A 22,591-nucleotide genomic window follows, 5' to 3' on the forward strand; every position below is an offset into this window, starting at 1 on the left:
AAAATCTCAGGGCAGACATCATCCTTTGGTGCCTGCCCCGTAACTTCCTGCTAAAATCCTGCGACTTCTTTTTTTATTTACTACAAATGTTCCAGTTTATCCAACACACTCACCGCCTGACACACTATTTTGTTGTAGCATCGTGCAAGAATGCCCCCTCCCCGCAGGATGGCAATAATGTTGGGGAACATCTAATAAAGCAGAATGATGTATGGATTAGTACAAAATATCTACCTCTAACACACTAGTATTGTGAGGAACACACCTGCAAGAAATTCCTAGCCGAGTGGGGCCCTGAACTGAGTGAAAGTAGACCTTAGATAACACAGATGTTGGCAGTGATAGTTTTTTTTTAAGAGACAATGGCTCTCACCTTCCGTAGGTCTGGGAGAGGTCTATGGGTCGGATCTAGACTACAGCTGCAATCCTAACCCTACTAACCTGGGAGTAACTCCCACTGAACTCAATGGGCAGACATGGTTAGTATTGTAGTCCAAGTTGGTTGGACCTAGTTCCCAGGACTCCTCTAACCGGAAGCAGCCCCCCCCCCCCCCCAGTCTCAAGTTGAGCAGACAAATGCTGGTGACAAGATGGTAAGAGTCAATTAGGTAAAGGTAAAGGGACTCCTGACCATTAGGTCCAGTCGTGGCCGACTCTGGGGTTGCGGCGCTCATCTCGCTTTATTGGCCAAGGGAGCCGGCGTACAGCTTCCGGGTCATGTGACCAGCATGACTAAGCCGCTTCTGGCGAACCAGAGCAGCACACGGAAACGCCATTTACCTTCCCGCCAGAGCGGTACCTATTTATCTACTTGCACTTTGACGTGCTTTCAAACTGCTAGGTTGGCAGGAGCAGGGACCGAGCAACGGGAGCTCACCCCGTCGCGGGGATTCGAACCACCGACCTTCTGATCAGCAAGTCCTGGGCTCTGTGGTTTAATCCACAGCACCACCCGCGTCCCAAGAGTCAATTAGCCCTCAGCTTTTGTTTAAAGCTCAAGTACTTGAGTCCTCACGCACAATTTCCTTTATCTGTAGCGTTCTAAAGGGCAAATCGTGTTGTGATTTTCATGTGTGTTTGGCCCAGGGCCATGAAAATCTCACAGCCATGAAAATATAGTGGGAGGCAAAGCAGAAGAATTTAAAGAGGGAGGAACTTGTCAGCCCTCGCTTGCCTTCCAAGTGCAATGCGTTCGACAGCTCTAAGAAAGGCACAGGAGAAAGAACAGCCATACTTAATTAATTCATTACAGTGGTACCTCGGGTTACATACGCTTCAGGTTACATACACTTCAGGTTACAGACTCCACTAACTCAGAAATATTACCTCGGGTTAAGAGCTTTGCTTCAGGATGAGAACAGAAATTATGTTCTAGCGGCGCGGCAGCAGCAGGAGGCCTCATTAGCTAAAGTGGTGCTTCAGGTTAAGAACAGTTTCAGGTTAAGAACAGACCTCCGGAACGAATTAAGTACTTAACCCGAGGTACCACTGGACTTTCTAAAATTACATCACTTTCTGCACTGAAAGAAATGGTAGCTAGGAAAGACACAAGGGCCCACATATTCTACGATACCTGTGCTTCAGCTCCTCCTGTTTCTGGTATTGGTATGTTAACCTTTGCTGCTGCAAATACAAAATTCAATGTTGTTATAGTCATACCTCGGGATGAATATGCTTCAGCTTAAATATTTTCAGGTTGCGCTCTGTGGCGACCGGGAAGTAACGGAGCGCGTTACTTCCGGGTTTTGCCACTCGCGCAGGCGCAGGCGCTCAAAATGACGTCACGCACATGCGCAGAAGCAGCGAAACGCGACCCGCACAGTCGTGTGTTACGTTCGCTTCAGGATACAAACGGGGCTCTGGAACGGATCCCGTTCACATTCAGAGGTACCACTATATTTACGGAAGATCTGTATTTTCCTACAAAGTCATGTTTATTTTTTTAAAAGAACAACAACACATAAAGACACATACACACATAAACAGCTGTGACATTATAGCAGGGATAAGGAAAAGGGTGATCTCCAGAAATGGTTGAGTTACAATTCCCATCATCCCTGAACATTGGCTATGCCAGCGGAGGATGATGGGAGCTGGAGTCTACCAAGACCTCAAGGATATTGTGTTGCCAAACCCTGATGGTACATTTCCCCTGGCCAGAAACATCACCATCATCTACCCCAGCATTATAACTTTTCACCTGGTCAAAATATTATTATTATTATTATTATTATTATTATTATTATTACTACTACTACTACTACTACTACTACTACTACTACTACTACTACTATACCCCACCCATCTGGCTGGGTTTCTCCAGCTGCTCTGGGCTGCTTACAGCATATATTAAAAATTGTAAAACAAAACATCAGACATAATTTTTTTCCCTGATACAGTGAAACTCACAAAGCTATTTAATGTCAATTTGATTAAACAAAGAACGTCCTTGGGTAAGCATATGGGATCCAGAAGTGTGTTCAAGATCTGTGGCTGTTGAAATATGACTGTTAAAAACATATTAAAACAAATGGGGGGGTTTTGGTGCATATTCCTACATAAAGAGATCCAGATGCCCAAGCATAAGACAGGCACCGAAGTACAGTGGTTAGAGCGTCGGGTTTGGGTATGGAAGATCCCAGTTCAAAACCTTTGATCTGTCTTTCCCAGCACTCAAAAGAATGTTGGATGTTTTATTAACAAAACTACGCTTCTGGACTGACAGTCAGAACAGCTCCGCCCTATACATGTCTACTCAGAAATAAGGCTCACTGAGCTCAATGGGGCTCACTTCCAAGTCAGTGGGTACAGGATTGCAGCACAAGGCTACTAAAGATTAACAGGCCTTACTTACCCTGAAAGGCACATTCTCCATTTGACAGCCTGCCTTGGTTCCCAACCTGCGAATGAAACCAGAAACTAATCACATTTCACTTCTTGTTGAAAATTCCACAATGGAAATTATTAGGAAAGGGAGAGACAATATGAGAAGGCACGTATTATGACAATACCTGGGTAAAGTTCATCAGGTTCCCCTTCCTATTTTAGAGCTTAGGGGTCAGCAAACTATTTCAGCAGGGGGCTGGTCCACTGTCCCTCAGACCTCGTGGGGGGTCGGTCTATATTTGGGGGGGGGGGATGAACGAATTTCTATGCCCCACAAATAACCCAGAGATGCATTTTAAATAAAAGCACACATTCTACTCATGTAAAAATACCAGGCAGGCCCCACAAATAACCCAGAGATGCATTTTAAATGTAAAAACTATAAAAACTGTTGACCTTCTGATCGGCAAGTCCTAAGCTCTGTAGTTTAACCCACAGCGCCACCTGCGTCCCTGTTAAAAGTGCTACGTTGTGCCAAATCCAATTTTTAAAAGGACCTAAAGCAGCAAACTTGTCGATTCAGTCACTAAACCATGCTTTCTTATGTTCTCTTGGCATTGCACCATCCTTTCTCCTAAAAGCATTACTGGACAACCATTTCAGTGCGTTGGGTTCATTCACACTTACTGCCGGAGGATCAGCAATAGACAGCTCAGGAAATGATGCCTGAAGTCTGTTAGCGCATACAGACGAAGTGCCAATGGGATGCTCTGGAGATGAAAATGGAACACAGGCTCTCACAAATGATATAAACAGTTATAATTCCCTAGCAGCATAACTTTCTACTCCAGTCCCGTCCATTGCTTGATTTAATTTTTTTACTGTTTACTGTAACAAAGCACAAATCCTTCGTGGTATGTCCTTTCAGTTAATTTCTATTTTGCTCCATAATCATCAAATGATTAGTACAGTCATACCTCAGGTTGAAGTAGCTTCAGGATAAGGATTTTCAGGTTGCACGCTATGGCGGCACGCTACGGAGCACGTTACTTCCGGGTTTTGCCGCTCATGCATGCGCAGACGCTCAAAATGACGTCACGCGCATGCGCGGAAGCAGCAACAGGCGCAGATGCAGGTTGCGTTCACTTCTGGTTGCGAACGGGGCTCTGGGACGGATCCCGTTCACATCCAGAGGTACCACTGTACTGAATCTGCAGTCTAATTGCAATGGTTCCCTACAATCCACTTGTCCTTTGTCTCTTAACACTTTAAAGCGTGGAACTTAAAACTCATTGGGACTTAATTCTGAGTAAACACATTTTAGGACTGGGTCATTCACGGCCCTGGGCCATGGCCTATCGTGAACAAACAGCATACTGGCCCATGCTGCTAAAACTGTGCCCCCACCCTCTTCCCAGAATGAGAGGAGGAAAAAACACCCGTCTTCCCTTTACAGAACTGTGGGTCCTTGCACCCTTTCCAGAAAATGTAAAATGCTCAGATTTGGCACAATCAGGGAAGACCTGCGTTACAGGAATAAAGTGCCCTTCCAAACCTAGACAGCATCTTAAAAAGCAGAGACATCACCTTGCCAACAAAGGTCCGTATAGTTAAAGCTATGGTTTTTCCAGTAGTGATGTATGGAAGTAAGAACTGGATCATAAAGAAGGCTGATCGCTGAAGAATTGATGCTTTTGAATTATGGTGCTGGAGGAGACTCTTGAGAGTCCCATGGACTGCAAGAAGATCAAACCTATCCATTCTTAAGGAAATCAGCCCTGAGTGCTCACTGGAAGGACAGATCCTGAAGCTAAGACTCCAATACTTTGGCCACCTCATGAGAAGAGAAGACTCCCTGGGAAAAGACCCTGATGTTGGGAAAGACTGAGGGCACAAGGAGAAGGGGATGACAGAGGACGAGATGGTTGGACAGTGTTCGCGAAGCTACCAGCATGAGTTTGACCAAACTGTGGGAGGCAGTGGAAGACAGGAGTGCCTGGCGTGCTCTGGTTCATGGGGTCATGAACAGTCGGACACAACTAAACAACAAACAACAAAGTGCCCTTCATTGCTTCCCCACTTCTGAACTGGCAAACGACACTATGCTGGACTCAGAATGCCTCTCCCAAATTGAACCCTCTGTTAATCATATGAGTGCCTCCTCTGGCTGTAGATTTGGAGGGCAGTAACTGAGAAAATCGGTTGGCGTTACATTTAAACAGCACCTCTCTCCTCAATAATCCTGGGAACTGCTAACAGTGGTGGTGTCAGGGACTGGCAGAACAAGTGTACACCAGGGGAAAGGAAGCTGGAGTCTGACTTGGAAGAGAGTGGGTGTGATTTGTGGCGACCTGCATGACCCAGGAGGCAAGAATCAGAGGCAAGGGAAGCTTCAGAGCTGGAGGAAGAGGAGGAAGAAGCAGGCTAGGCAAGAGAAGGGTTGGGCGCTTTCCCACCCTCTCCTGCACCACTGTCTCCGAGAACCAGGAGAGACATGAAGTGAGGAGAGCAGCGGCAGATTCTATGCAGGCGTAGTCTTTGGAAACGTGCACACAGCCCGTCAGAAGGTACATAAACTGGTGAAGGGGGAGTGGTTCCCAGTTGCAGGCCTGGGAGTAGCTGCCGCGATGCTACATTGGTGTGCTTAGGTATCCAGAGCTGTAGAGGCAACTGTGTTACTCTTTGACAATAGTAACACTCATCGTTCAGCCTGGAGAGTGAGGTCCAGCTCTGAGGGCCATCTGGCGGTTCCCTCACTGCGAGAAGTGAGGTTACAGGGAATCAGGCAGAGGGCCTTCTCGGTAGTGGCGCCCACCCTGTGGAATGCCCTCCCATCAGATGTCAAGGAAATAAACAAGTATCTGACTTTTAGAAGACATATGAAGGCAGCCCTGTTTAGGGAAGTTTTTTATGTCTGGTGTTTTATTGTATTTTTAATATTTTGTTGGAAGCCGCCCAGAGTGGCTGGGGAAACCAAGCCAGATAGGTGGGGTATTAATATAATAATAATAATAATAATAATAATAATAATAATAATAATAATAATGAGTTAACTCTCTGTCATGGTCATTCCATTGGCTGGGAAACAGCCTTCGCAGGTGGGGAGTGTAGCTCTGTGCGCTAAACTACCCAGGATTCTTTGCAAGGGATTGTTGCTGTTGGAATGCCTGCTTGGGAAGACCCAAGTGAGACGCTTTTCCACACAAAGCAAGTGCCCAACCACTGAGCTACAGCTCCTACCAAGAACGTCATGTTCAATTTCTCTTTAATACTCTATTCAACGTTAATATTATTTCACAAACTTACCTTCCTGCTTGAACTTCTGGATCCTCTTCACCAAATCTCTCCTGCGCATGTGCAAGAAGCAATCTTCCAGAAAATCTAGGCGGCTAGGAGACACCAAGTCTAGGTTCTCAAGGTCAGTTATAATTGTCAGGAAAGTCTGTGAGAGAATTAGAACAAATGTATAAAACAGCAGACCAAGCAGTATGCATCCAACTTGCAAGTAGGCCAGAGAAACAAAATGGGAAACAATATGCTTTATTTTAATATTTCAGAGGCCGTAAATATTTTTTTCCCTTTTTGGTTGATGTGTACAACCAACACTGGCACTAGCGTTTCCTACATAGGCTACTTTGCGAGTAAGCGCAAAATATTACTCCGCCCATCTGAAAACACTGCAAAGTAGATTTTTCCCATTTTACAGATGAGGAACTGAGTCCAAGACATGGTGGCATGAGCGCAAAGCTGCGAACACTGTGAGTTTACTGCTGAGCAGAGATTGAGCCTGCATCTTATATGGAAAGCCCTAGACTTTTATTTACAGCAGGGGTGGGAAAACATTTTCAGTTCAAAGGCTACTTGGCTTTCTGGACAGCTTTCCAGGGGCCACATTCATTTGTTCAGTAAGCTAGCACAGTTGAGTATTTACAGTAAGCTAGTTTCTACGACAAAGGTCCATACAACAAAGGTTTCTACAACAAAGGTCCTTGCCAACAAAGGTCTGTATTGTAAAAGCTATGGTTTTCCCAGTAGTGATGTATGGAAGTGAGAGCTGGACCATAAAGAAGGCTGATCACCGAAGAATTGATGCTTTTGAATTATGGCGCTGGAGGAGACTCTTGAGAGTCCCATGGACTGCAAGAAGATCAAACCTCTCCATTCTGAAGGAAATCGGCCCTGAGTGCTCACTGGAAGGACAGATCCTGAAGCTGAGGCTCCAATACTTTGGCCACCTCATGAGAAGACTCCCTGGAAAAGACCCTGATGTTGGGAAAGATGGAGGGCACAAGGAGAAGGGGACGACAGAGGACGAGATGGTTGGACAGTGTTCTCGAAGCTACCAGCATGAGTTTGACCAAACTGTGGGAGGCAGTGGAAGACAGGAGTGCCTGGCGTGCTCTGGTCCATGGGGTCACGAAGAGTCGGACGTGACTAAACGACTAAACAAAGTTTCTACAAAAATTCACACCACCCAGGCAAACAAGAGGCATTATAAGTGTTAAATGACATATTCCAGCCCAGCAAAAGCGCTCAGGGACCAGATATGGAAGCTTGGAGGGCCACATTCAGCCCTGGGCCCAAGGTTCCCTTAATCTACTGGATCAAAAAGGGGCCTCATCGAAGAAACTTTCGGGTGGGAGAACGAATTGCAGAAGTGTTGTTAGCTATCACATCGAGAGCTAAAAGAGAGCCTGGAGCTCTTGCAAGACCAACCAAAATAAGTTCTCAGATGAATGATTTGCATTTCTCTCTCCTGCTCAGTCAGCTACAGAACTCTTGACTCATATCTAAGACATGTCTCATATACATACGAGACATAATTCTAACTATTGTAAATACTGATATTCCTCTTGTGAGACACAGATCAATACTTTCAAAATTCCAATGCAGGAACAACTGCACTATTAACAGCACCCTTGGGTGGGGGGCGGATGAAAAGAGAAAGAGAAAGAGGAACAGACAACTTCTTTCTTTTCTCTACTCAGTCATTTAGAGTTTGAATTTGCTCTGCTCCAATTCCTCAGAGCATGTAGCAGAGAAAACATGCAACTGAAAACTAGCTTTAGAAACAACCAAATCAGGGGTGTTTTTTCAGAAGTGTGTTATTACATGGAATGCCTATGAAAAGGTGCTTACATTTTTTGTGAAATTCCAGGAAGGCAAAAAAAATAACTCATGAGTTGACTAGGCAGCCACCCAATGCCTTTCCACATTGCCCTTTGCTGTCTGGATTTTGTACCCGGTTGGAGTGACAGAACGATGCTCTCTACTGAATTAAACATGATGGGTTTTGCTGCCTTTGAGACACGCCAAGCCAACAGCTGTTTATAGCAACGTCCGATCAAACCCGTTAATGTATTTGACTTTTGTGGGAACAGATTCTTCCACCATGGCTAAAAAAGCCACCTCTATTGGTCTGTCACCCCCCCAACTGTATTACCTGGGTTATGAAGGCACCCTAAAGACGTTAAAGCAATGATTATGGGATAATGCACACAGTGACTTGCGATCTCGATCACATTCAGTCTGTAGTCCGCTGGCAGTAGGAGTACAATATGGGCATGTCTTTAAGTTAACATCTTACATTAAAAACCTGACAGTACCAAACTATCGAAGGCTTTTCACCAAAGCCAGACTAAACGTCTTTCCTTCTGCAGTGTTGGATGGCAGGTTGAGAGGAGTTCCCTACCAGGACAGACTTTGCTCGTGTGCTCAAGACATCGATTCCATAAAACATATTTTGTTGCACTGTGCAAAATATGAGCAAGCCAGGGCTGAACTGATACTACCCTTGCTGGTACCTTTCCCAGGAAAATCAGAGGCTCACTATGTCAGGTTCCTATTGGAAGACCGGACAAATGCTAGAACATTAGCAGTGGCAAAATTTTTATCGGTGGTTGCAAGAACCAATGATCCCTATATTCTGAACAAAATGCTTGTTTAACCTGGAGGTAGGCTGTACGAATTGTGTATTGCTTTGTAACGATTTGTTGGGTCTCTGGACCGTAATAAAGATTGATGATGATTCTTCCACAACACATTTGAAAGGGCATTATAATACTAGCCCCATTGCTTTCTATCCTGATCTTTCTGTTCCACTGCATTTATTCATTCTGCCCTGATCACCAAAGTAGAAAAACTTATTCAGTCCAAGGGCCACATTGCCAATGGTGGATGGGACTAGGCAGAGCAACAGCTGCAACTCTTACGTAGGCAAGAGCTCACCATGGTTCCCACTTATCAAAACAGAGCATGCCCGAGCGAGATACCAGACAAAGCTCCCACTTGCCACACTAAGAACCGCTTTCACAGAACTACAATTCCAATCGATGCCCTCAGCAGTGTTGGATGGACGGTACGGCAAAGTACATTACGGAGAGAGACTCTGTCTGTGTGGACAACCCTGCGTCCAGGACCTGTGCCATTATTTATAGCAGTACCTGTTATATATGGGACGCTGGTGGTGCTGTGGGTTAAACCATAGAGCCTAGGACTTGATCAGAAGGTCGGTGGTTTAAATCCCTGCGACGGGGTGAGCTCCCGTTGCTTGGTCCCTGCTCCTGCCAACCTAGCAGTTCGAAAGCACGTCAAAGTGCAAGTAGATAAATAGATACCGCTCCAGCGGGAAGGTAAACGGCGTTTCTGTGTGCTGCTCTGGTTCACCAGAAGCGGCTTAGTCATGTTGGCCACATGACCCAGAAGCTGTACGCCGGCTCCCTCGGCCAATAAAGCGAGATGTGCGCCGCAACCCGAGTCAGCCACGACTGGACCTAATGGTCAGGGGTCCCTTTACCTTTTTACCTGTTATATATAGACCCAAGAGACCGACTTATAAAACCCGTTTATGAATGGAACACATTTGAATAGGGTGGAAAGGGTGAAATGGCTGCTGAGCAACACCGATGACTTTGTTACTTATAAAGTAGCACTCTATGCGCTTGGCAGCTAAGAAGATCAGGAGGAAGGAACTAGACAAAATAGCGGTCAACTGCTAAGGGGATTCAGATATTTAATTTGGCATAGCATATCTTACCTGAGAATCTTCTGCTATTCTATTCTATATACAACAAATAATTTTATTAGCCGTGACCGTGGTTTTATTTTATGTCTGTACCCGATGATTTTTATGGTTATTGTTGTTGTTTTCCTGTTTTTCCCCCTTTTTGTTCTCCTTCCGAATGATGCCATTCACAAATAAAAAAGTTTAATTGGAAATTGGAACTTTTATGTTGGCAAAGAACTCTACATTCCAGCTGTGCAAAAGTCAGAAGGTTTTTGACACATCTACGTCTCTTCATCAGCCAAGCAAGAGGCATTATCACAGTTGCAACCCGGCACTGCACACCGGCAAAACCACTTGAGGGCAATGTGCAGCAGGACTGATGACAGTGCCAAGGGCCAGGGAGAGGCCTGGAGGACCACACTGAGCTATCCTCGTACCTACGGGACCGCCTCTCCTGGTATGTCCCACAGAGGAACTTACGGTCTTCAAACAAAAACATCTTGAAGGTCCCAGGCCAGACAGGTTAGGCTGACCTCAACCAGAGCCAGGGCTTTTTCGGCTGTGGCCCCGATGTGGTGGAACGCTCTGTCACAAGAGACTAGAGCCCTATGGAATTTGACATCTTTCTGCAGAGCCTGCAAGACAGAGCTGTTCCACCGGGCCCTCCTTTGGCAATCCTCACAGAACTTCTAGCCCAATGGTTGCCATTAATTTGATTGGAAATAATTTTAAAATGAAATGATTTTAGAATGTTTTATCGTTTTACTGTTGTTAGCCGCTCTGAGCCCTGCTTCGGCTGGGGAGGGCGGGATATAAATAAAATTTATTATTATTATTCAGGGTTTCCCAAACTTGGGTCTCCAGCTGTTTGTGGACTACAACTCCCATCATCTCTAGCTGGAAGTTGGTCAGGGGTGATGGTAACTGTAGTCCAAAAACTGATGGAGACTCAAGTTTGGGAAACACCGCTCGAGGTTTCCTCCCCTCAAACTTCCTTCCGAGTATCTGTTCTCCTTCCATTAAAAGGAAGCACACGGCTTTTCACACAAAGGAGGGATTTAAACTTAACAGCTTCACAGTTTTGTGAAGCTCCACGATTTCAGAAAGAGGTAACAAACCTTCTCTTTTGCTGTCTTCCCATAGGATGTATCGTTCATCATGAGGAACATAAAGGAACGCAGATCTTCTTCATCCAGTTCCTTGCTGATTTCTGCCATTAGCACCCTGCACACAAACACAGAGAGTTGCCATTTGAAATTAATTCATAATCCCATTTCTCCTGATGATTGGGTCGGTCAGTACTTCCCATACCACACACAATTCCTTCCTGAACCAATTTTTTAAACACATACAAACACACCCTGCTTTTTTACGCTACAGTATTTAGGCTCGTGGACTGGAATAACCATTCTCCACCTGCTGTCCCAAAAACATTTAACTAGGGGAATTAAACACAATGGGTTATGATCTTCCACTCATGGAAGTCTCTTGGATGCAGTGAGTGGAATTGGAGGAGAGTGGTTTGGCTGGTTCTCTCCCCTCTCCTGAGCTACTCTTGATCCTTTGAAACAGTGTAGGAGGTTGCAGGAAAAAGGGGAAGTTTGCTAAAAATCACCCGTCTTCCCCTTTCTGTTCATGGAAAGCTCAGCTGGAGGAAACAACCTTCTGGGAGTAGAAGGACACAACTGGACTTATTTCCATGGGAAAAAATGCACAGGACTGCACTGTGAATTGCAAGGAATGAATGAATATAGGCTGTTGTCAGTCCAGGGTACCCATTCTGAGAGTGGATTTCTGCTGTATTCATTAACTGAATATGACAGGAGCGTTCCATCACTGCCAATGCAGACTTGCAGCAGAATCTCTCACCTCTGAAGGAAGTTGCCCTATCCTGTGTCTGCATAAGAAGCTGCTTTGACACGAAACAGGAGGCACAGCAAAGTCCAGGTCAGCAATTCAGGCAGGTAGGACTGAGAAAGAAGTCATATACCTGCATGTACAAGTACAGTCCCTTACATCTCCAGCTAGAGTTGGAACAGGCTTCTATCTGAAAAGCCACTTCTGGTCGGCTTGGACCAGCCTTCCCCAAGTTGGTTGTTTTAAAACTCCAAATCCCATCATCTCTAGTAGCCACGATGGCTGGGGCTGATGGAAGTCTGACAAAGGCTCGTGTACACAATACAGAGCCTACATTGGCTCCCAGTACGTTTCCGAGCACAATTCAAAGTGTTGGTGCTGACCTTTAAAGCCCTCAACGGTCTTGGTCCAGTATACCTGAAGGAGCGTCTCCACCCCTATTGTTCCGCCCGGACACTGAGGTCCAGTGCTGAGGGCCTTCTGGCGGTTCCCTCACTGCGAGAAGCCAAGTTACAGGGAACCAGACAGAGGGCCTTCTCGGTAGTGGCGCCCGCCCTGTGGAAGGCCCTCCCACCAGATGTCAAAGAGAAAAACAACTACCAGACTTTTAGAAAACATCTGAAGGCAGCCCTGTTTAGGGAAGTTTTTAATGTTTAACCGACTACAGTGGTACCTCAGGCTACAGACGCTTCAGGTTACAGACTCCGCTAACCCAAAAATAGAGCTTCAGGTTAAGAACTTTGCTTCAGGATGAGAACAGAAATCGTGCTCCGGCGGCGCGGTGGCAGCAGGAGGCCCCATTAGCTAAAGTGGTGCTTCAGGTTAAGAACAGTTTCAGGTTAAGAACGGATCTCCGGAACGAATTAAGTACTTAACCCGAGGTACCACTGTATTGTATTTTAAAATTTTGCTGGAAGCTGCCCAGAGTGGCTGGGGAAACCCAGCCAGATGAGCGGGGTATAAACAACAACAACAACAACAACTACTACTACTACTACTAATAATAATAATAATAATAATAATAATAATAATAATGCTCTTGACTCAGCAGAAGGCATTCTTTCCCCCTCTCAGTGGTCTGGTTTACACAACACATTAAAACTATAGTTTGAAACAAACCAAGACACATTGCTCAAAAGCTCCTGAATCACTCCTGCTACAGCGCTGCTGACATAAGCCAGAGTCTGGCGAGCCAGGTTATCTAAATCCTGTTTTGTGGTTTGTTTCCTGGCATGCATTGGGCGGGGGTTGTGGTGGATGACACTGGACACGGGGACAGAACCCACTTGCCCCTTCTTTGCATTTCAAGCCCACATGGGAGTTGGAAAGCATGGAGTTGATCTGATTTACTATCTTGATTTAATCTGGATGTTTTCCTCTGGAGAGAGAAGAGGAAAGAATACAGCACTGCAAAATATATGCTGAAGCCTTACCAAAATACTGCCATCTGACCTTTCTTGATGTTTAAATATGAAACAGCAAATAAAATTTGATGGAAATGATGTATAGATGGTATATTACACCTGTTAAATTAGCTAAAATGTATAAAGCTAGCAACAAATGTTGGAAATGTAAAGAAAAAGAAGGAACATTTTATCACATGTGGTGGGAATGTAAAAAAGTGAAAAGCTTCTGGGAAATGATATATAATGAGATGAAAAAAATGCTGAAATATACATTCATAAAGAAACCAGAAGCATTTTTACTGGGCATGGTAGGAAGTGATATAAATAGAAAAGAATGTAAGCTGTTTTTATATGCAACGACGGCAGCAAGAATATTATTAGCACAAAAATGGTAGCAAGAAGAATTACCGATGAAAGAAGAATGGAGGATGAAATTAATGGACTATGCAGAATTAGACAAACTAACAGGAAGGATTCGAAATCTGCGGGACCAGAAATTCACAGAAGACTGGTGTAAATTTACAGACTATTTGAAAAGTAATAGTGATGATCAAACTACGTTTGTAGGTTTGCAAGAAGTTTTGTGAGGTGAATTATTGAAACTACTGCAAAAATGGATAAATGGGAAGATGATTAGTTAAGATAATTAAAGGCAATATGAATTTAAGAAATGCATAAGAAGTGGTTAAAACGGGGGCTCATCAGAGGTGCTGATGGGAGTCCATAAAAAGATTGTATAAGTGGTGAAGTTTTGTGGTATGTATCATAATTCATATGTTAAAATTAATAAAAATTATTATATTTAAAAAAAACGAAACAGCCAAGTGAATGTGGTTACCTTAAATCACTAGCCGCGGAGGAAACCGATGCACTGAACTCACCTGTACTTTGGTATCAACGGGGGAAACTGAGACAAATTGGCTTCCACAGCTGCCTTCCCAGTCCCCAGGACTTTCCTCAGCAAGTCAAATCTCTTCAGTCTGTACAGGAGTTCAGACAAAGTGCTGAGCGTCAGCATCTCCCTCTCGTTCAAAGCCACGAAGAGTTTCCGGGTCTCTGTCGCAGGTACGTCAGGAACAAGATCTCGGCACAAATACTGCATAGTTTCCCTTTCCTCCGCGTCCAGCTCCTGTTCAATTCGGTGAAGAAGGACAGCGGGCACCTGGGGAACTGTCATCACAAGCCACTGTCCCTTTAAAAAGCCGTGCGTGTTTCCTAAACAGGAAAGCCGAGTCATGAGCCTTTTTTTTCTGAACACAATATCCTCCTTCCCCCTTGGTCTCCAGCAGCCGGGCTTTGCTTTCGGGTCTTTAATGTGAAAAATAAAAGCTGTATGAAGAGAAGAAATGATACCAAGAGATACACAATGTACAGAACTGTACCCAAGACGCACTTAAGTTTGTTGTCTCATCTGCTGCAATCCTTAGGTCAAGCTTGGCTCTTGAACTGCTGAAGTTCTGTAAAAACCTGCTCTTTTCTTGATTGCACAAGACTCAGGCTGAATGTAAAAATGGAATGCCCAGTTCACACCAAAAATTTTATCAATCGCACGGGTTGGAATGCCCAAGAGGAAGCAAACTAGTCAGAAAATACAGGCTGAAACAGAGAAGTCATATTCCGATAAACTACTCCCACACAGTTGAAGTCTTTTTTTTATTATTATTCTAAGGGTGAGAGAAAGTAGCTTCCTTAAGGCTGGTTAGTGAGGCGATGGCTGCTCAGTCTTTTACAAAGCAATCCTATACAGATCCCTGGAGGCAACCCTGTTTAGGGAAGCTATTAAGGTTTAATAGACCACTGTATTTTAATACAGTGGTGCCTCGGGTTAAGAACTTGATTCGTTCTGGAGGTCTGTTCTTAACCTGAAACTGTTTTTAACCTGAGGCACCACTTTAGCTAATGGGGCCTCCTGCTGCCGCTGCGCCGTCGCTGCACGATTACTGTTCTCATCCTGAAGCAAAGTTCTTAACCCGAGGTACTATTTCTGGGTTAGCGGAGTGTGTAACCTAAAGCGTATGTAACCTGAAGCGTATGTAACCCAAGGTACCACTGTACTTTGTTGGAAGCCGCCCAGAGTTGCTGGGGAAACCCAGCCAGATGGGCAGGGTATAAATAATAAATTATTATTATTATTATTATTATTATTATTATTCCCCCCAGGTAAAGGATAAAGTGGTTAAAGGATTGCAATAAAAAGAAAAAAGAACTTGCTGGAGAGTAAACCCCATTAAACATGATGAGACTTACTTTGGAGTAAGTACGCATAAGATTGCTATTTACATTTTGCCATGTCTTCTGGAGGGAAAAATAGTTTTCATTCAGCTTTTACTTGTGCCAGTGAACACTAAACCATCAGCAATATGGAAATATTATTTTAAAAGCTTTTCATGCTATCACTAGGAACTCCAAATAACCCTAATTGCATCGTCCAGCCCAGGCACTGAGATCCAGTGCCAAGGGCCTTCTGGCAGTTCCCTCCCTGCAAGAAGTGAGGTTACAGGGAACCAGGCAAAGGGCCTTCTCGGTAGTGGCGCCCGCCCTGTGGAACGCCCTCCCAGCTGATGTCAAGGAAATAAACAACTATCTGACTTTTAGAAGACATCTGAAGGCAGCCCTGAGGGGAAGTTTTTAATGTTTGACGTATTTATCGTGTTTTCATATTCTATTGGGAGTCGACCAGTGTGGCTGGGAAAACCCAGCCAGATGGGTGGGGTAATAATAATAATAATAATAATAATAATAATAATAATAATAATAATTGCAGTGCCTTCCAACTGAAAGCATATAAAAATTGTGGAGGGTGGAGGCAAATACAGTAGTACAATAGGACATGTTGAATTCAGTGGCAGCTACTATAGCTTAAACCAGGCATAGGCAAACTCCGGCCCTCCAGATGTTTTGGAACTACAATTCCCATCATCCCTAGCTAACAGGACCAGTGGTCAGGGATGATGGGAACTGTAGTTTCAAAACAGCTGGAGGGCTGGAGTTTGCCTATGCCTGGCTTAAACCCATTCTCTGCCAATCCATCACAAAAGAAGGGAGGATTTTCCTGCTTGTGCACTTATGACATTTTCCTAGGTTCGATGCAGAAAGAATTCGAAGAGAAAATGAAGAAGAATGCCAAGGATCAAAATACTTATACCTGGAATGACTGCCTGATACACAAGAGAACTGATAGGAAGGGTTTGAGAGGGATATGATGGGAGTCTTAAAGGGACAGACTCTCTTTTCCCCAAATAATATCAACAAATAAGACTTTTGGGCTGCACTAGTTAGGCAGGTTCAAATCCGCATTCTCCATGAGGGGAAAAGGGGGGTGAGATACTCTGCGTTAAATTCCTTAAAGGAAGGGCAGGATCAAAATGAAATGAAATAAAAAGTATGCTCTTCCCACGCTGAAAAAGAGTACAGTGAAGACCTACTCTGAAAGAGAATTTCAGAAAATTTCAAATAAAGGAACCCTGAGCTTAAGGTTGCAATATTATGCATCTTTATGTGGGAGGAAGCCCCACTGAATACATTTCTGAATAAAGTACTGAATAGGATTTATGCAGGCTACAGAGGTTTTGATCAGAGAACCATTGGCTCTGCTGTTAAATGTGCGCTCCCCACTAGCATCAAATCTGCAGTCCATATCTATCTTGCCATTTATTACGAAATACGGCATTTCCCCCCAAACCAGCATTGATACAAATTGAAGAAAAGAAGGACCCAACTGCATTTTAAGAGACACCCAGCCTCTTTCCCAATAATGACCTGTGAAGCTCCAAAGACCAGGTTAAGCCCAATAATAGGATACAAATGACCAAAAGAATATTCTTCGAAATTTCAGCAAAGACATGACAAATCAAACCTACCTAGAAATTAAACCTGCCTGTTCATAAGCCGGCTGGATCCTTCTGCTCATGGGCAAAAGTCCTGAGAAATGAAAGCCTTCTATATCTGCTGTCCATATAATGTTTTCAGTCCTGAAATTAGCTCCTGGGGGACCAAGAATGACAGAGGAAGTGGGCTCTCCTTGAAATCCCGCAGGAAATACCACTCTTCACACTCAACGAAGAGGAAAGTCATGTCAACGACATTCCACACATCACATGCATACTTTTAAAAATCAGTCATCCCCCTTGATGTATTTTCTTGCAAAACAAATAAGGAGGTCAAGGGGCAGAGTTAATTTGAAGCACTGAAGAGCACATATACATTTCTCCTTTTCTCACACAAACACACCCAGCATACTTGATCACCCCCACCATTCAGAAAAGCCCCTCTATCCATGAAGGAAGAGCCTGCCATTTAAAACACAACCATGCTTAAATTTCCAAATCCCCATTTTTAAAAAATAAAACAAAAAATGCACAAGGGCATAGCGCCCACAGATGTCAAGTTGGGGAATTCCTGTCTTATTCGGTGACAATTATAGTATTCCTGCTGCGTGACGATTTGTTTTAAGACATGCATAATTAATTCTTCCACAATTGTGTAGCTCCAGGTTCCTTGCTGAATCTAGACTTCAAAAGATAAAAGTTTAAAACATTAAACAATCACGGGACTAGTTCACCTGACAGGATAAACCAATCTATGGCATGATGAGACGGCTGTGGTGCGTGGAGCTAACACAAAGTTTGGCTTAGTGTGTTGCGTGAAGCGGGATTCATGGTTAAGCGCCTCCCTCACTAGCTACGAAATTATCTGAGGAAGCAAGTAAAAAGGACTGCGAAGGAATAAAGTCCCAGAAAGCTCCTCTCTGGGAGCCTACATGTTCATGCAGGCTTGAAAACCATAGTTTTTTGCAGTGTCGAGCATTGCAGGGTCACACACTCTCAGAATAAAAGCATAAAAAATTAACGAGTAATAATAATTCCAGATTAGTAGTCAGGATGTCCTATTGAAACTTCCTGGTTTCTCTCTCCTCTACCTCCTCCTACTTTAATTTAAAGTAATATGATCCTGCTCACTGGAAGGACAGATTGTGAAGCTGAGGCTCCAATACTTTGGCCACCTCATGAGAAGAGAAGACTCCCTGGAAAAGATGGAGGGCACAAGGAGAAGGGGACGGCAGAGGATGAGATGGTTGGGTAGTGCTCTCGAAGCTACCAGCATGAGTTTGACCAAACTGCAGGAGGCAGTGGAAGACAGGAGTGCCTGGCGTGCTCTGGTCCATGGGGTCACGAAGAGTCAGACACGACTAAACGACTAAACAACAACAACAATATGATCCTGGTCATGTTGTTCAGATACCTGATTATCGTCTTCCAAAGCAACTACTCTATTCCGAACTTTAAAATGGAATGCATAATGCTGGTGGTCAACAAAAGAGGTTTAAAGACTCTCTCAAGGCAAATCTTTTAAAATGTAGTATAAACACAGACAACTGGGAAACACTGGCCTGTGAGTGATCCAACTGGAGAACTGCCTTTACCAAAGGTGTCATGGGCTTTGAAGATGCTCAAACTCAGGACGAAAGGGAGAAACATGCTAAGAGGAAGGCACGCTTGGCAAACCCTCACCGTGATCAACTCCTGCCCGGAAACCTATGACCCCACTGTGGAAGGACGTGTGGATCCAGAATTGGCCTCCACAGTCACTTATGGACTCACTGTTAAGACCGTATTCATGAAGACAATCTTACTCGACTACGAGTGATCCCCAAAGAAGAAGAAGAAGGATATGATCCTGGAAAAGGAACAGGTGGACTCTTCCATTTCCTGGATTTTGTATGCAAACAAATGGGTATGTAATTTCCACCGCTGCTCCAATCAATCTTTTGACCAGTGAGGAGGTCTGGCTACACCCAAGTTGCCTGGAGAAACAGTTCGGGGATGGGCAGATTTCAGGCTTGCGAGATTTACTTTGTGTAAAATAGTGGTTCAGTAAGTGGATGTATGTTAGGAATTCAGGAACCACATGCTCAGGTCAGAAATTGGTGGTCAATATTGGAACAAAGTCACACCTTTGACAGTTTTCTAGACAACTGGGAGTCAGACATCCTTGTTGCTGATCTACTGCAAATCACCCAATTCCTGACTGAGCTGCATTTCCCCCCCTCAGTCATGTACAAATAATATATTTAAAGCAGTGGTGTCCAAACTTTTTTCAAAGAGGGCCAGTTTTGATGAAGTGAAGGGCCATGGGGGCCAACCCACCTTTTTTTAGGGTTGGAGTTGTTGAGCTTCTTTTAGGATTAAAGTTGTTACGGTTTTTTTAGGATTTTACCCCAAGAAATAGACTGCCACAGGGGCCAGATTAAACCGACCGGTGGGCCGGATTAGGTCCCTGATACGGACTTTGGACATGCCTGATTTAAAGCAAACACACCTTAAAAACAACATATGATGTACATATAATCCTTTGTTGCTAATTAGGAGGTGGGGATTTCCTCTGGGAAACTCACAAGAACTCCGGGCTAAAGGGGAAATAACTAATACTTCAAAATGACGTATGTAATCACATGCCCTTTCAAGCATGTGATTGAGAATTTCTCTTGAGGGGGAAAACGCTTGCTTTTGAATATAATTATGATTCAAACAGAAAACTCCAAATAGACACCTGTCTGATAGAAAATAAACCTCCATACCTAAATCATTTAAATCTTATGCAGGTGGGGGATTTTTTGCCTACCCACTTGTACCAATCATTCATTTCTGCAATCTAAGCTAATACAGTAAAGGATGCTATCAGAAATAGGCTTAATTGTAAATAACTGGATTTTTGTGCCTTTTTAAAAACCACTTCAAGTTAATGAATCTGGATTAAGAGTTGAAAGCTGTTATGTCTCTTTGCTATGCATTCCTGCCATTGCATCGCTATTGTTGTGTTGAAAGTGGCTCTTGGCATATTTACGTGGGAGTTTTCCAAAAACCCATTAAAGTGACCAGAACAACTGTTCACTCTGAAATCATGTGCTCGCTTACAAAAGGATCTGTTAACTTCCAACAAAACCACTGGGGTAAAGATATCAACAGGATAGGAATGTTAAGAAAAGTTAAGAAATTTGATTATAATCAGAATATTGTTTTTTTGAATAATGATATTGGAAAACTGCTACATTTAGTTACAAGAGTGGCTGGGGAAACCCAGCCAGATGGGCGGGGTATAAATAATATATTAGTAGTAGTAGTAGTAGTAGTAGTAGTAGTAGTACAAGGAAATTCAGATGGAAGAGATTAGAGGAAGTCAAGCAATATGTTTATGAAGTTGGAAGTTTAATTAACTTTTATTGTCTATGTGTTTGTGGTTATATTTTTGGTTATTATTTGCTATATTTGTTTTATTTCTTTTTCTTTTCTTTTTGTTTCATTTGTTTTATAGTATGTGTTGTATTTGTATGAAACTTAATAAATATTATTGGGGGGGGGAAGATATCAACAGGCTGGGGCTCTCACTGAGCTCATGTAATAAGTTTTTAAAAAACGTCTCCTATGACTTTCTTCTCTTGGGGAAAGCAGGCAAAGATAGAAAGGTTAAGCCATTCTCGTCACAGCCTCGGATGTTCCCTTTTCGTTAAAGAATAACCCTTAAAATAAGAATAATGCTGGCGGAAATAGGGCAACGCGTAACGCCCTTCTAATGCGTATGTACTTTGGCCAGAAACAAAAGCGAAACGGCGTCCTTGGCGCACAACGCGCTTATCTCGTTATCACCCGATGCAGTTCTTTTTCATATAAAAAACGGTTTATGTCGCAGCTCTGACGTTACCCCTCTAAGTAGCCTTTCCTTACAAGCCGAATTCCTTAAAATAAAAATAAAAATCTTTATTCAGAAGTCTCCCCAACGTTTAATGGGGTCGAGAGCAGAGGAGCCGCAGCTGGTACCTCTCCAAAGAGGAGAGACGCGCCGCGGAAACTTGCGAGCGCGCGATTCGGCGCGGCTTACTTTCGAGTAAGCCTGCACGGGCTCGCGAGAAACGGGCGCCGATCCCTCCTCCTCCTCCCACCCCATTCACACGACTTGGGAGTTGTTATTCCAAGGCGCGCTTTCAGAAGCAGCCCGGTTTTAGCTTGCGGATCCTTTTCCTCACCGCCTTACGAAGCGCGCCATGCCGGCGACACCGCTCCTTACCTCTGAGCAAGCCCTACTCGCGCAACCACACCTCTCGATCCGCGCTCCGCGGTGGCTTCCCCTTCTCAAGATGGCAGTCTCCAAACTTCGGCGTCCGCCATTACCCGTTCTGACGAACAACAGCCTTGTTGGCTAGGCTCCCTTTTTGGGGAGTGGCGCTGAGCGGCTCGCAGTTCCTGCGCAAACCAGAAGAGCGAGTCAGCTTCCTTCCCACGCGCAAGGAAGCCCCGACGGTGCGCAACCGGATCGAACCAAAATGCTTAGCAAAAAAGTTTCCAAAAAGGGAAACAAATGCTACAGAGCTTCCTCTACAACGAAATTGGAGATTTCCCCTTTCCTGCGCCAATACTGAATGGAAGAGTCATTCAAAAGCAGTGGTTGAGGGCGGGCAGTGGGATTCCGTAGAGGGTGCAGAAAGTATAAATAACTGACTTTTCAAAGCTGGTATCATTGGCTCAAGTTCAGCCATTTTGTTGAATTAAGGTTTTAAATAGATTCAGAACAAATGGGCAGTTCCGATTTTGCGTTTAATTATGGACTGTGTTGCTATCTTCCCTTAGTGGGCAGTGAGAAGGTTTGTGTTATGTACTTAAGTTCTCACCCTGGGCCAGCAGGGGGATACTGCAGATAGTTTTCACTCAGGTCCACATATGCAAATAAGGGATTGAAAGTGGTGTTCAGTGATTGGATAGTTACAGAAAGTGTTACAGTTGTGCTGCAATGGAGCTCTATATAAGCAGGCTGGCTGAACCCTTCAGTTCAGTTCTGGCCTGGCCTGTGAATAAACAAGAGCTGTTTGAAGAATCACTGTGTGGTCTGATACGTTCACCCACAACTTAACAGTTTGTAGTTACGTTTGTGGTTGGGGAAGGGTTATGCTTGGGACAGTGACGTTTATGATGCAACGTTTATATATGTGCGAGAATATATATATGTATGTATGTGTGTGTGTGTGTGTGTGTGTATGTAGGTATATGTATATATGTATGTGTGGGGTCACGAAGAGTCGGACACGACTAAATGACTAAACAACAACAACAATGTATGTATGTATGTATGTATGTATATATGTATGTATATATATGTGTGTGTATATATATATATATATATATATATATATGTATATGTGTGTGTGTGTATAACCTTTGGGAGGTATTAGAATTTTATTTGCCGGTTCTAGATAGATTCCACCTCGCCGCCTGAAATTCGTTACTTTGCAAGAGCTTTTTCCTCCCACAAACCACAACGAAAGTCAAATTAAAGCGAAAGAGGAGGAGAGGATGTAACCCAGGAATTGAAAACATCAGTGGACTCGAAGCACTTTACATGGGGAAACCCAGCCAGATGGGCGGGTTATTATTAATTATTATTATTATTAGGCTGCAGTTATAGACACACTGTTTTTATATCTATCCCTCCAAAGGAGCCCAAGGTA

At 43.9% G+C, this 22,591-nt stretch overlaps 1 protein-coding gene across 2 annotated transcripts in view; it reads right to left on the reverse strand.

Moving 5' to 3' along the window:
* CFLAR (CASP8 and FADD like apoptosis regulator) overlaps positions 1-21,416 on the reverse strand; it is a 37,467-nt gene extending 16,051 nt beyond the window's left edge. Inside the window, exons 1-8 of one of the 2 annotated variants that reach the window (XM_053360987.1) lie at positions 21,157-21,416; positions 16,956-17,079; positions 13,977-14,424; positions 10,951-11,056; positions 6,133-6,268; positions 3,514-3,596; positions 2,855-2,900; positions 1,574-1,623 (exon numbers count right to left, since the gene is read on the reverse strand). In XM_053360987.1, the coding sequence (XP_053216962.1) occupies positions 1,574-1,623; positions 2,855-2,900; positions 3,514-3,596; positions 6,133-6,268; positions 10,951-11,056; positions 13,977-14,332 (777 nt within the window). In that variant the 5' untranslated portion in view covers positions 14,333-14,424; positions 16,956-17,079; positions 21,157-21,416. The remainder of the gene's footprint in view (positions 1-1,573; positions 1,624-2,854; positions 2,901-3,513; positions 3,597-6,132; positions 6,269-10,950; positions 11,057-13,976; positions 14,425-16,955; positions 17,080-21,156) is intronic. The other variant, XM_053360977.1, reaches the window with a different exon arrangement.
* Positions 21,417-22,591: the final 1,175 nt, after the last annotated feature.

This window comes from Podarcis raffonei, chromosome 1 (genome assembly GCF_027172205.1).
Source record: "Podarcis raffonei isolate rPodRaf1 chromosome 1, rPodRaf1.pri, whole genome shotgun sequence".
In the NCBI taxonomy this organism is placed as follows: domain Eukaryota; kingdom Metazoa; phylum Chordata; class Lepidosauria; order Squamata; family Lacertidae; genus Podarcis; species Podarcis raffonei.